The sequence below is a fragment of the Embiotoca jacksoni genome, unplaced genomic scaffold (assembly GCF_022577435.1).
Source record: "Embiotoca jacksoni isolate LCO1_2020_lvr unplaced genomic scaffold, fEmbJac1.0.p SCAF_59, whole genome shotgun sequence".
NCBI classification, from domain to species: Eukaryota; Metazoa; Chordata; class Actinopteri; family Embiotocidae; genus Embiotoca; species Embiotoca jacksoni.
Genome location: NW_027185413.1, coordinates 30,100 through 44,522, shown reverse-complemented (window position 1 = coordinate 44,522; position 14,423 = coordinate 30,100). Strand labels below are relative to the sequence as shown.

Sequence of the window (14,423 nt, the reverse complement as noted above, 5' to 3'; positions counted from 1 at the left end):
AATAGTGTGTTTTTAATGCAGTGCTGCCTGAGGGCCCGAAGATCACCACCATCCAATATTGGTTTCCAGCCTTGTCCCTTGTGTTCAGAGATTTCTCCAGATTCTCTGAATCTTTTAATGATATTATGAACCGTAGACGATGAAATCCACTAATTCTTTGGAGTTTTACGTTGAGGAACATTATTCTTAGATTGTTGCACTATTTTCCCAAACAGTCTTTCAGAGTGGTGAACTTCTCTCCATCTTCACTGCTGAGAGCCTCTGCCTCTCTGAAATCATCATTTTATACCCAATCATGTTACTGATGTGTTTATTAATGTAATTAGTTGTGAGATCTTCCATCTGGTGTTTCTTTTTAGTGTTACACAGCTTTTCCAGTCTTTTGTTGACCCTGTCCCAAATTTTGGGACCCAACTTTTTTGAGATGTGTTTCTGCCGTGAAATTCAAAACAAGCAGATATTTTTCATAAAATAATCAAATTTCTCTGTTGTTTGTTTTGGTCTATTTTCAATTAAATATGGGTTTATGTGATTTGCAAATCTATTGCATTCTGTTTTTATCCACATTTTACGGAGCGTCCCAACTTTTCTGAAATCGGTGTTGTACTAGGACGCCCTTATCAACCATAAAAGCCATGTCAGGAGAGAATACAGAATAACCTCATTAATGGGAACTCATTTCTGGTGTTAAAAAAATGCATGATTCGTATTACACACTGTAGGCCCTTCTGTACTCGCTTGCAGTGCTGGGCAGCATAAGCAATTTTTTTCCACTCAATTTTTGGGGCTCAACGTATACCAGCTACATCGGGATGGGTGGAACAAGGGGTGTGCTGTCAAAGATGCCCAAGTGCAATGCAATTTTGGTGTCAATTTTGAAGTGAAATTGCACCTGCACCTGCGCCAGCTCAAACTACATCTAAGTACAACGCAGCCAGCGAAGGGCTATTTTAGTGGCTTCAGGAGGAAAGAGTGTACATGAACAGACCTATCCATCATGACACACACAGGGTTGGTTGGTGTAAAACACCCAACTTACATAATTAAAACAAGATTTTCTGAAGGCCACTTTCCAAATCAGTTAATGATATAAAACTTAAGCTAACTCTTGTCTATTGGATGTAAATCAGGCAGTTGGTGTGTCATGATGCAGTAGTTAATCTCAGCCATAAATCATAAAAGGCACTCAGGTTCACTACAAATGAACTGAAATGAATTAAACATAAAGGGGAAACAGTTCAAAAGCCTTCTCACCTACTCATCTAGTAGTAGTACAAAGGTTTATGTTACAAATGGCAGCTCAAGCCAAGTAAATTACGCACAATCAAAGCTCCCGGTGCAGTTTATTTATTAACACCACAACATCAGTACATTTCTGAGGTCATTGCTCGTCATCGTTGTCAATAAATGAATTGCATCGGAAGCTTTATGTGTGCGTAATTTACTTATCCTCACTCCTCAAGCATAAGTAAATTATATTATATTGAAATACTTTTAAATGTAGAACCATAACTTTCATGATGTTTATATTTCACGCTATCAATGTCATTGGCATCTGACAGCACACATCGTTTCCAGCGTCGTGAAGAGCAGCATGTCGATATAATGTGCTCTGAAACAGTTTGTGGAAAGCTATCACTCACAGGAATTGCATTGATTGTGGTACCATACTTGTTACCTTGTCAACTTCAACTACCTCAGTCGCCATGATAATGACAGCGTGACATTTAAATAGTAGAAACCATTACAAAGTACAAGTTGTGCTGCTACATTTAAAAGCATTTAAAAAAAGAAAAAAAAAAAGCAATATAGCTTCAACTGACTTCCCGTGGACTGTCATGCACAAGGTTGATTACCTTCTCAGCTCAGGCAGAAAATCATGCTTAAAGTCAGTTGATTGACAGCTTGTTTCTTCAAAAAAATAGCAAATAGGGACATTAAGGACAGATACAGGGAGGGGGGCAAAGTTAAATTACATCATAAAAATAAGGACTTTGAATAAAGCTTATATATATATATCTGCAACAAATACATTTAAAAATAAGTATATTTAAAAGTATACAAATAAATATATACAGAAATAAGCAACACATAAATGTGAAGTAAAGAACATGCTCATCATTATTCTCTTTTGTCCTTTTGTCATGTGTATTTGTATTTCCAATTTTGTTTATTCCTTTAAACAGATTGACATTTTATTTATGCTTAATTATTCCTTTATATTTATCTCAATATACATTTATTTTCTGGATCATCCACAAATCTATTCTTTTGTCAGCTACTCTTCTTATTTCCAGAATGAACAGTGTGATCATGTGATTTCTATCCGTCACATGATTCGGTTTTACACTGAAGGGTTGAACAGGAAGTCCTCTTTGTCCCTGTCCGGGGTATCGCTCTCCTTGGTTACGGTATCCGGTGAACGGGAGAGGAAGCTGGGACCGGAGACTCGCCGTCGGTAATCGGTGTGGAGATTTAGCGGCACTGCAGCTGCACGAGACCTGTCGTCATCAGTCGGAGGATGAGCGCGCGAGCACTGCAGTAATGATGCGCTTTATTGTGGACTGTCTGAGGACACCGAGGACCAGAAACCCCAAGGACGAAGGGTAAAGTTACCGATGAGCGGTGAACATCAACGGAGGCTGTCCGGTACCGTGAGGGCAGGTAGAATTCATATCGAGTCAGAATCCTGCAGGTGAAGCGGCTGAGTCCTGGCCGGAGGGTTTGGGGGGTTAGCTGATGTGCTCATGTTCATTATGGGATGTCTTCCAAATGAAACATCACCGAGCCTCCCTGCAGTGCTTCACTGACCAGAACATGTTGCATTCATGATCTCAATACAGTTTGGTCTTTCCTTCAGCCTTCTCATTTTATGTCTCCCCGATCTATTCCACACTGTTGTCATGTTGGATGCTGCTATACATTTGGATTCCTTATTATTCAGGTGACACTTGAACCTAAAACATACAGATACTGTATAGTAAGTACCCAGCATTGTATATTTGACTGAATAACATGGAAACAGGGGCGGTTCGAGGACCAGACCTTTATTAGAATGAGACTTGCTTTCTAAAGTGTTTCATCATTATTTTTAAGGAAATAAAAAATGGCATATATTCTATTTGGGAAAGTGTTCAATCCATTTCACTTTGGCAAACCTCAAATCCATCAGGTACAGTGTCACATACAGAAACAACCTAATTAGTTTGGTTGTCCATCATATTGTATAATAATATTAGTTTAGAATAAATAATCACAAATTTATATATAATAATAATAATAATAATAATGTAATACCCGTTTTAGAGGAGACCCATAGTCAGTTAATGGAACCTGAGTTAATGAAACTCCATCATAATGGGAAGAACCTTCAAATATATGTAAAAGATGAAGTCATAGCGAAGCAGGTATGAGGAGAGATGTACAAAACCACATGGGGACAGTCGGCCATATTATCCAGCAATGAAACAACCATCGTACAACATCGTCACAGCAGGCCTGTGAACTGGTAAAAAAGAATAATCGAAGATTTAAACCAACTTTGAAAAAGTTCAGTGGTAGCAATCAGAGAAAGTGTTCACAGTAAAGTACGTCAACGTATATTTTAAGCGTGGAAATCCTTGAATGTGTCTGTGGAGCTCTGCATCCTGCGAAGGCGCTGGTCCTCGTAGGTCCAGTAGCTTATGAAGACTGAACCCAAATGAGACGGTCTGATCTACTATTTTCGTCACCAGCTGTTCTCGCCTTTAATGCTATGCCGACACCGTCGCCTAGCAACCATGGAACCAGAAATTAGTATTTTACTTTTTCCATTTTTTTCATTTGGAGATGGAGAAGCTTCACTCAGAGGACTGTGGCAGGTAAATTAAATGAGTTAAGCTGTATACTTTTAGCCAACAATAATGTTAACATTAGCTAGTTAATTGACAATATCATTTTATATTGGTGGAGTGTAACTAAGTACCTTTAGTCGTCCATTGTCCTAACAGGACAAAAACATCATGAGAATATTACAACAGTATATAAAATAGTTTAAATGAACTCAACCTTAAACATTTACAGCAGAAAAATGCAACGTACACGTGAATGCAGCTGTAATATTAATACAAAACATCCTGTAAAATAGTCATTAACGCCGACAGGAACCTCGTTATTGCACAAACAGGAGTTCTACGTTTCTGACATGAGCTGATGATACTTCAATGTTTAAGGAGGCTTTTTCATGCAGGACTTCATGCAGGTGTTGAGCTACATGGAGGTCAGTTGACCTTTTCCATGGAAATGTCGGGGTGAGGGAAACTATCAGGGCAAACTCTCACCCCTAACCCTGAATACAGAATAGCCTGTTTTTTTCTTCATAATGTTTCTATTGTTATGTCATGTTGTCAATGTCACCAGCATATGCCGGTCTCTTCAGAGGCATGTGTTGATGCCAGTGGTATCGTATTGAAGGACTTTACTAGTCATTGTAGGGACTAAAAGAATCAGCCAATCAGAGCCCTTGTTGTGGGCGTGCCTGTAACACGTGCTGGTTGTGGTTAAGTTGTTGCTGCAGCAGTAGGTGGGTGAGAGAGAGTCGGCAGGCAGGACAGAGTCACCAGAGTTTCACTGTCAATCATACATGTGCCTTCAGAGACCAGTAAGTATGTCGTAGTTATGGCGATAGCCCTGCTCATTATTTCTGTTCAGTATTACCAGTGTACTGATAGTTCTTTGTTTCTGCTTTCTTATAGAACCACACAATTACACACAAATGTATTCTCGCACAAAGAGACTTACACACAAAGACTTCTCCAGACACACACATCTAAACACACATTATTACACAACCACACCCATCATAATAGTCAATAAAGAAGATTGGAATCACATCTGCCTCCTCTAACTGATGCACCACTGTGGTACCCCCCCCCCCCCCCCCCCCCAACCAGCTACAGTTACACACCCCACCGAGCCGCAGCTGAGCAGCGTGACAGGTAGCGCCCACGTCCCAGCCCGAGGCCGCTCGCTGGGATGAGATTCAGTCGTCCAGCTGGACGATATGAACACATGGATGATCTTCTTACTTCAGACTGTGACTTGATGCCCTTTAGTCTGGATGTGGTTCTTCAATGTGAATATCACACGGGTTTCTGAGATCAGACTTTACAGCTGAAGAAAACACTCTGCGGCTCTAACACGAGTCTTGTTGTGTTTAACTGAAAGGTTGTTAGCCGTCCAGTCCATTGACAGACCAGTTTATCAGTCTCATTAGGTTTAGAAGACACATTAATGGATGATGTGACCTGCAATTTTTACCTGTCCAGACTGTCAGAGTAAAAAAAGGGTTTTGTTAAAAATGAATATGTTTTTGCTGTTCCTCTAATAATACATTAAAACAGTTTGCTGGCAATTCAATCTCTTCATTGAGATTATATCTGTAATTTTCATCCAATTATCAAAGACTGTCCACACTATGTGTTTCTGTTAACACTGGAATAAATACAGGAACAAATATAAATAATTGTTCATTTTAAAATAAGACTAATATAAATAGTCGCTGTTTAGACTCCCATAGACTTTTAATGTCAATTGTTAATATAATATAAAAGAAAGCACCAAATAGATTTTGTCTGCAAGGTGTGAAACTATATTGTCAGATTTAAACAGGCAGTTATTTGGATACAACTTCAGTGAAGAAGTTCTTGTTCAACCAGGAAGTTGTGAAACAGCTTTTGGGGTAAGTTTGGTCTTTTACTTTTTTCATGGAAGTGCTGCTTTCTTAATGTTCTAATCAGTGTTCCTTTTTGTTGTCTCATAGTGTCACACTATTATATTTTATTCACATTTTTGTAAATTTGAAGAATAATCGTTGCCATTAAGCAAATGTCATACTAATGAAAAGCTAGCTAACTGATGAGCCTTGACATTGGTATAAGTGGAAGAAACACCATATGGTGTGACACTGTGTCATATTGTTTGTTTCACACCATATGAAACACCTGTCACACCATGTTACAGACTTTAACTCATAAATAATCATCCGTCGTATGCATATTGCACAATTTAGATTTTTAAAATGCTTTTGAAATATTGTTTTTAATTTTGTAACATATCCTTTAACCAACGGCATGATTTAATGTTAAATCTTTTTTTTTTAATTTTTTTTGTCCATACAAAGGTTCAACAGTCATGTCAAGTAAGGTGTAAAAGGGAAATATGGGGAAAATGTTAATGCTGATCCCGAGAGGAAGTAAGAAGTCCTCAGGAAAATAGAAGTAAATACTTGTTCGAACTAAAGAGAACAATAGATTAGACACCATGACGTTTAAACGCTTTTATTAGAGCTGTATGCATATTGATCAATGTCTCTTCCTTTGCTTGCAGATACCAAGAGAAAAAACTGAAAGGAAAATTACAAAAGTTCAGCATACAATCTTTTTCTCCATCGAGACGGGAGTCAACAAAGAAGGAATATAAATGTAACCGTGACCCCGACACCGTCTTCTCTTCGTGCATCGTTGAACGAGGATGACTTCGCTACCTTGCAGGTTGTAGCTCACCTGATTCATCTGTCCACTCCACCGCCTGACTTTCCGAGGCATTCAGAAGTTTCCAAAACGGGTCGTGGACAGCTGAAGAAGAAACTGAAGGGGTGGAAAAGACAAAATAAGGTCCTCGTGAAAAAAACCTGAAGACGGAGCAGTCCAAAGATGAGAAGTCGGAAAAATATATCAACGAAAAACTGGTCGAAAGAATGCCTGCAGTGTCCGTGAAAAACTGAGATCAGAAAATAAATCAGCCAATGAGAAGACAAAGAGAGTTGAGTCTTTTCTGCTTTAAATAACAACACCATCGTATTTCCAAGGACACGACTGGGAGGAGAGAAGAAAGGCGAAGAGATGAGGATCCTGACCAGCTCCCCTCAAGACTTGAAGAAAATGTACAATTAGACCGATGATGAGAGGAACCAAATGTTCACCGATATAAAGGGTTCTCTGGAACAGAGGTCACATCATCTGGTTGCGTGCCATCAGCATGGAGGCACGAGACTTCTCTCAAGTTTTTCAAAACATGGATTAATCGCAATGCGTCTTTCCACTTTGCCGCAGTTTGGACAAAGACGTGTGTGTGTATGAATTGATGATGATTGATGTTTTAAAAGAGGACACGATTATAAATCCTGCTGAAACAGTGACCTCGGACCAATATCAGAGAGAGGAAGTGATGGTTACATACAGGAGTCGGGGGAAAAGAACAAAACAGGAACCATTGGAGAAGGAGTTGATATCGTCCAGAGAGGCCGAGGAGATCGCTCGTCGTCACTACAGCTGGTTCAGCAGGGGCAGCAGTTTAAAACAAGACTTTCACTTTGGGGCCAAGACACCACAACAACAACACATTTTGCACGTGAGGTTGTCCTGTCGTGTCGGTGGGTGTCTGAGCTGTTCCTCGATGTCTCCGTTGTTGAGGTATAATGCCAGCGTTCTTGCCAGCGTGGGCCGATCTCAGCGATGATGTCCCCGAAGCATCGTTTCATACACCGGAGGTTTCAAAATGGTCGCCTGGACCGTTTCAGGGAGTTGACATGGAAAGTTGCTCCTGAGTGGGCGGAGTTCTGAAGCACATGGCTGACCAGCACATCCATGGAGGCGGAGATCTGCAAACACCTAAAGATTTGTTCAGCTGTCTTCACAAGAGAAGGTCCGAGTTGAAGAAGAGGATATTTCTGACACTGATGCCCTGCTTCCCCCGACGCTGTCGGGCCTCAGCAGCCCAGACCAGGTCTCTTCACCGGGGGAACACTGCACACACGACTGAAGTGTTCCTGCAGCACCCCGGGACCCTGAGGTTTAATAATATCTGAGATATTTATTTACAGATACCAATACAATACCAGTTTTATTTGTTATTGTTAAATCTTTACTTTTATATTTTCTTCATGCTACAAAACGCCTTGTTTTGTTTTTTTGTTTTATCTTATATTTGATATGTTGGCCAGATTTTTGTTGACCTTTTTCAGTTTCCTCTTTTTATATTAAAGGATACAACCTTAAAAAGTATTTGGACTTTTTTTTTAATGAAATATTGCATTTCCTCATCATTTGCTTTGGCAAAACTTATTCGGTGTGACATTCAGATAATGACGAAAATAACCGACTCACCGGTTCTGGTGAGTTGGTTCTGGTGAGACGGTTCTTGTGAGTCGGTTCTGGTGAGTCGGTTCTGGTGAGACGGTTCTTGTGAGTCGGTTCTTGTGAGACGGTTCTGGGGAGACGGTTCTGGTGAGTCGGTTCTGGTGAGACGGTTCTTGTGAGTCGGTTCTTGTGAGACGGTTCTGGGGAGACGGTTCTGGTGAGTCGGTTATTGTGAGACGGCTCTTGTGAGACGGCTCTTGTGAGACGGTTCTGGTGAGATGGTTCTGGTGAGTCGGTTCTTGTGAGACGGTTCTTGTGAGTCGGTTCTGGTGAGTCGGTTCTTGTGAGACGGTTCTGGTGAGTCGGTTCTTGTGAGACGGTTCTTGTGAGTCGGTTCTTGTGAGACGGTTCTGGGGAGACGGTTATTGTGAGACGGTTCTTGTGAGACGGTTCTGGTGAGACGGTTCTGGTGAGTTGGTTCTAGTGAGACGGTTCTGGTGAGTCGGTTCTTGTGAGACGGTTCTTGTGAGTCGGTTCTTATGAGACGGTTCTGGGGAGACGGTTCTGGTGAGTCGGTTATTGTGAGACGGTTCTTGTGAGACGGTTCTGGTGAGTCGGTTCTTGTGAGACGGTTCTTGTGAGTCGGTTCTTGTGAGACGGTTCTGGGGAGACGGTTCTGGTGAGTCGGTTATTGTGAGACGGTTCTTGTGAGACGGTTCTGGTGAGACGGTTCTGGTGAGTCGGTTCTTGTGAGACAGTTCTTGTGAGTCGGTTCTTGTGAGACGGTTCTTGTGAGACGGTTCTGGTGAGTCGGTTCTTGTGAGACGGTTCTGGTGAGACGGTTCTGGTGAGTTGGTTCTAGTGAGACGGTTCTGGTGAGTCGGTTCTTGTGAGACGGTTCTTGTGAGTCGGTCCTTGTGAGTCGGTTCTTGTGAGACGGCTCTTGTGAGACTTTGTCAGCTGTGTCGGAGACAGATGATACCATGGTTTCTCTGTGAAGCGGCTCACCTCTATTGTCTCCAACATGGCGCTGCATCACATCACTGTCTGAGTGTCTGTCTGATCAGTGTGTCCTGAGGGTGAGTTCCTGGTTCGGGAACCATTCACCTTATTTAACCATTTAACCATGGAGATGAACTGACAGCTATATCCAGGATGGCTGAGCAATTTGTGTTAATGGAGTTAAGCTTGAATTATAAAGCTGTACTTATCGGCAGAAAATATATTTCAGCTGACCGGTGTTTTAAAATGTGAGAGCAACTTAAACGCTTACTAGGAAAAAAAAATCTACATTAAAAAACACGTTTAACAAAAAACAGTCCCTCCAGGATTTCACTTTATTTTTGTGATTGTTGGATTTTGCAGCAGATTTGTGATTAATTTTTCGAGCTTTTTGGGGTCAAATTGAAGGAATTTAAAAAAGTAGAGGAAAAAAAAAAAGATTTTACTTTTCAAGAACTAGAAAAATATGTAATCACTTCCTTTGATGATAACAACCACGCTACACATCACAGAAATATTTTGGTAATTATATTTTTTTATTTATTGAATTTAAGGAACCATGGGCCTTAAAAGTAAAAAAAAATTAAATAAAAGTGATGTAGTTTTACAAAACAGGCTTTTTTTTTTACTATATACAATATAGTACATTTGATATAGAAAACAAAGACTACATCTGCTGTCAAAATAAGAGCTTTAGATGTTGTTTACTTGATATTAATTCAACATGTTACTGTATGCACACAAACAAAGTGCAGTCTCTGACAACTGAACGTGAATAAAACTAATCTAACACATTACTTCACCACATTTCCTGCAGACCCCGTCACTTCAGATTTTTCCTGCTTGTCCCGGTTTCCTCCGGAGTTTTATTTGGTGATGAAAGGACAGGCAGCAGAGCCGTGATGATTGTATGTAAGGAGATATTTTTTTTAATTTAGTGAGTTTAGTTTGGAAAGACTACTTTGAAAGTATTACTATGACACCGCCTTTCTCAACAACTCACCCATGAAGGCAAAACAATTTGCAGATTTCAGCAAAAGTAGTTTGAATGATTTAAACAGAGATAATTTAAATTCCAGCTCACATTTATATATCTTTTATTTGTTTGAAATATCACCTATTGTTTTTTTTAATTTATTTTTCACCTTCCCCAGCAGACCCACTTCCTTCAGAATCAAAACCAGTTATAGGAAGAAAATGAGAGAAAAGAGGAACGCGTATCAATCTGGTATGAGGTGAGGTGGATCTGGACCCAAACGCAGGCACAGACTCGGGTAACAGGCAGGATAAAGTTCAAAACAGTCTTTATTGTTCAACAGGGGCGGTACCTCAAGTCTATATGTCTTTTCCTCCTGAGTCGGGAGGGAAACTCCACCGACTCTCACCGGGGGCGAAGCCAGCTGGTGCAAAGCCGCACCAGCTCTGGTCCAGGCAAAGTCTGGGAGGGAGCCGGAGACACAGAGCAGGCAGACAGACGGACGGACAGGCTGAACATAGTGGGGGCGTGGCTTTGCTGGGGGAATCCCGAGGTCCTCCACAGCGAGCGGCAGCAGACTGGGTACGGTACACTGACTGGTAGCACTGACTGATAGCAGAACGGGAGCAGGTACCGGTACTGGAGCAGGAGCAGGGACAGGGACAGGGACGGACTGACGGACGGACAACAGATTGGGAGTAACTGGCCGTGACTAGCAGTATGGACCGATAACTAATGACTGCAGAAACCGGGTTGATCCAGTGAGGTGATCAGTGAAATGAGCCACCTGCAGGTGGTGATTGGGGAGAGTGGTAGCAGCTGTTCAGACTGGTGAGAGGTGTGTCCATGGGATGTGACAGGAGGTGGGGAGAGGAGGACACAGAACACATGGGGACACAATAACAAACAGACAGGGGAAAGGCAGCACACATGAGGAGAGGTGATTGGGGACAAAACAGAGGGAGACACATCAGGGTCAGACAGGGATCCTGACACAATCATGTCAACAGACAGATGTTAGTAGAGAAGGACTGGAGAAGGTGGTGCAGCAGGACAGACACAAAATCCCTCATAATCCCCTCACATGGATTTTCTATTTTCGGTTAAAAAAAACAGAACGAACTGACAATCACAGCTTGCTGACAGAACTACAAAAACAAACACTGAGAAAAAGGGCCATGCATGAGCAGCATCAGGACACATTTTACATGGAACCTTTTAACATTGTCGAACCCTGAAAGAAACAAAATACCGTTTCTTACTTGGTTCCTGTCTCCGTCTCATTCACTGAAAGTCAAAGAACGACACTTAAAACAGACCAGCTTTTAGACGTTTTTAAATGGTTCTATTTCATACTTTTTTTTTGTCAAATTCTGCTACTAACACAACACGTTTTTAATTTCAAATTTTTACAAAATACAAAATATATTTACAAAATATGTTTTGTTATTGTTGAGCTGTAGCGAGAAAAATGTCATAAAAAATTAAATAAAAAGAATAATTTCTTCAGAAAATAATGTGTGTGTGTATCCGTTGGTGTGTATCTTTCTCGGTGTGTATCCGTCGGTGTGTATCCGTCGGTGTGTATCTTCCTCAGTGTGTATCCGTCGGTGTGTATCCGTCGGTGTGTATCTTCCTCAGTGTGTATCCGTCAGTGTGTATCCGTCGGTGTGTATCTTCCTCAGTGTGTATCCGTCAGTGTGTATCCGTCGGTGTGTATCTTCCTCAGTGTGTATCCGTCGGTGTGTATCTTCCTCAGTGTGTATCCGTCAGTGTGTATCCGTCGGTGTGTATCTTCCTCAGTGTGTATCCGTCAGTGTGTATCCGTCGGTGTGTATCTTCCTCAGTGTGTATCCGTCAGTGTGTATCCGTCGGTGTGTATCTTCCTCAGTGTGTATCCGTCGGTGTGTATCCGTCGGTGTGTATCTTCCTCAGTGTGTATCCGTCAGTGTGTGATGATACTCGTACTTGTCAACAGTTTGTTATCTGTACCAGATACTGGTTTCATCCCTCCGTTGGTGTTTTGATGGGTTGAAGGGTTTTGTTCTGATCTTGTCCGCCTGGTGAATCCGGCTGCTCAGAGATCAGCGGTGCAACATTGGGTGTGTCGTCAAAGAAGCTTGCAGTGCAACTTTGGTGTCAATTTTATATTAAACTTGCACCTCTTCTCTGCATACTCAGACCGAGTCCAAGTCCAGCGCAGATCAGTGGATGTTCTATGTATTTCATCTCACTGACATAAAACAAAACGCAGTGACACTTATTTACACACAAAAGGTTAAAGCAACTTAAACACTGTACCTCAGTATTTAATTAATGATTGCAAAATAAATTAGGCACATTCAAAGTTCCCGGTCCAGTTTATTTATTAACACCAACATCAGTGTTGTTTATGAAGTAATTGCGTGAATGATTTACTTCTGCTCACTCAACATGGTTCCAGTGTTGGATGAGTGCTCTTTGTTCACTCTGACATTCAATTATTTGAGGTCTAGAAGAAGCAGGTTTTTGTCTGATACCATTTAGCTGCTTGTGACACTGGGCAGCGGTTCTCATCATACCAAGGTGAGAGGTATTTATAATATCAGTTATCTCTTCCCACGCCTGTGATCAGTAGATTGGTAGTAGCATTAATTCTGTGATTAGAGTCTGAACTTCCAGATAACTGTCAGTTTTATCCTGAATGAAGTTAGGATGGCCATCCCATAAAAAACGAGCAGTCCGCTGGTGTTAAAGGGAATGAAAGGAGCTGGTGTGATTGGCTGTATCCTCCTACGTCACCACTGCTACAGTTGCTCCCTCTGGTGTTCACCAAATGCCGAACACATTTGCGCTGCGTGGAGTCCAACTAAAATATGTCTGTGTGTTAGAAGAACTACAAATCTCACCGAATTCTCCCAACGGATCCTTTAAAGAATTATGTGGTAAGAAAAAACGGAAGCTGGGACTGAATCTATGAATCAGGTGTTTCTCTCTTGATATATATGAGTAACAATAAAATACACGTGTAATTTAACTTGATTAGATGACAGCATAAAACTATGTATACTAACTAAAAAATATTAAAATCATAGAGCTGATAATACATTTATGAATGGTGTTGATTTAAAATAAGCAGATTAATTATTATTGACATATCACCAATTCTCTCCTGCCGCTGCTGTGGTCTGTAGGATTTTTATGAATGGCTCAGTCACTGTTTTCTCTGTGTGTGTGTGTGTGTGTGTGTGTGTGTGTGTGTGTGTGTGTGTGTGTGTGTGTGTGTGTGTGTGTGTGTGTGTGTGTGTGTGTGTGTGTGGAGTGATGCATACTGCAGAAGCCTGTTCTGATGATGGAGAGGGGGAAGGGAGTACAGGAGGAGCAGAGCGATGTGAGGACCAGTGGAGCAGAATGATGGTAGAAGGAGAGACAGGATGGAGGAGGAGAGGAAGCACCTCCTGCAGACCGATCTGCCATTCTGCTGTTTTCACTCTCTGCTGCCTGACTCGATCGCCCCTCTCTCCTCCTGCTCTCACATTGGTGCATTCTGCCTGCCTGCATTGATCAGCACGAGCACACACACACACACACACACACACACACACACACACACACACACACACACACACACACATTCGCGGAGGCAGCCCCGCCTCCTCTGCAGTGTAGCGACAGCTAGAGAGGGCAGCAATGGTGGAGCCAGCAGTGCTGCAGGAGAAAATAGAAGGATCATGGGAAGGAGGGCCCGATGGAGGGAAGGCAGACTGGAAGAACGAGTGCTCCCTCTCCTCCCTCCTTAAACATTCATGTCTTCTCTGCTGGTCATCTCCCAGGGACACCGACGTCGTGGAAACGGACGACATAGCCCTCGCCAAGGCAACCGAGATCAGAGTAAGAAGACCGCAGCACCTACCACTGGTGTGTGTGTTTGTGTGTGTGTTGTGTTTTTAGACATCTCTGTGGGCGTGTTGCATCACATTTTTTTTTAAGTTTGTAAAATAAATGTTGCCATCATAATTGTAGTTTGAGACTTCCATCACTGCATTTCCCATGATGCTCTGGTGCTGCCATGATGCTGTCAGACTGGTCTCTGACTGGAGGAAACTATAGACACAGATGTGCTCAGTGAAGGTCTGGATCACCAGATGAGTAAAGGCCTCAGACGTCTCTGGTTTGCTGTTATTTGATTCATTTTATGTCATTATTATATAACATGGCAACAGTAATTCAACCACCGATCATTTCTCCACAAACTGAGATGATCGAGACCTTCATTAGTAATTATTTCAGTTGATCTCATGCTTGCAGAACATACATGGGGAATGCTCCTAAATCCATTGCTGTTTCCA

General features: G+C 41.7%; 1 protein-coding gene across 5 annotated transcripts in view; it reads left to right on the top strand.

Annotated features, from left to right (window-relative positions):
- The first annotated feature begins 2,414 nt into the window (after positions 1 to 2,414).
- Positions 2,415 to 14,423, top strand: part of LOC138212747 (uncharacterized) — a 41,127-nt gene continuing 29,118 nt past the window's right edge. Inside the window, exons 1-2 of one of the 5 annotated variants that reach the window (XM_069173269.1) lie at positions 2,415 to 2,606; positions 13,908 to 13,992. In XM_069173269.1, coding sequence (XP_069029370.1) covers positions 2,545 to 2,606; positions 13,908 to 13,992 — 147 coding nt within the window. In that variant the 5' untranslated portion in view covers positions 2,415 to 2,544. Of the gene's footprint in view, positions 2,607 to 11,539; positions 13,993 to 14,423 lie in introns of those variants that run through there. The other 4 variants (XM_069173270.1, XM_069173267.1, XR_011179491.1 and 1 more) reach the window with 4 other exon arrangements.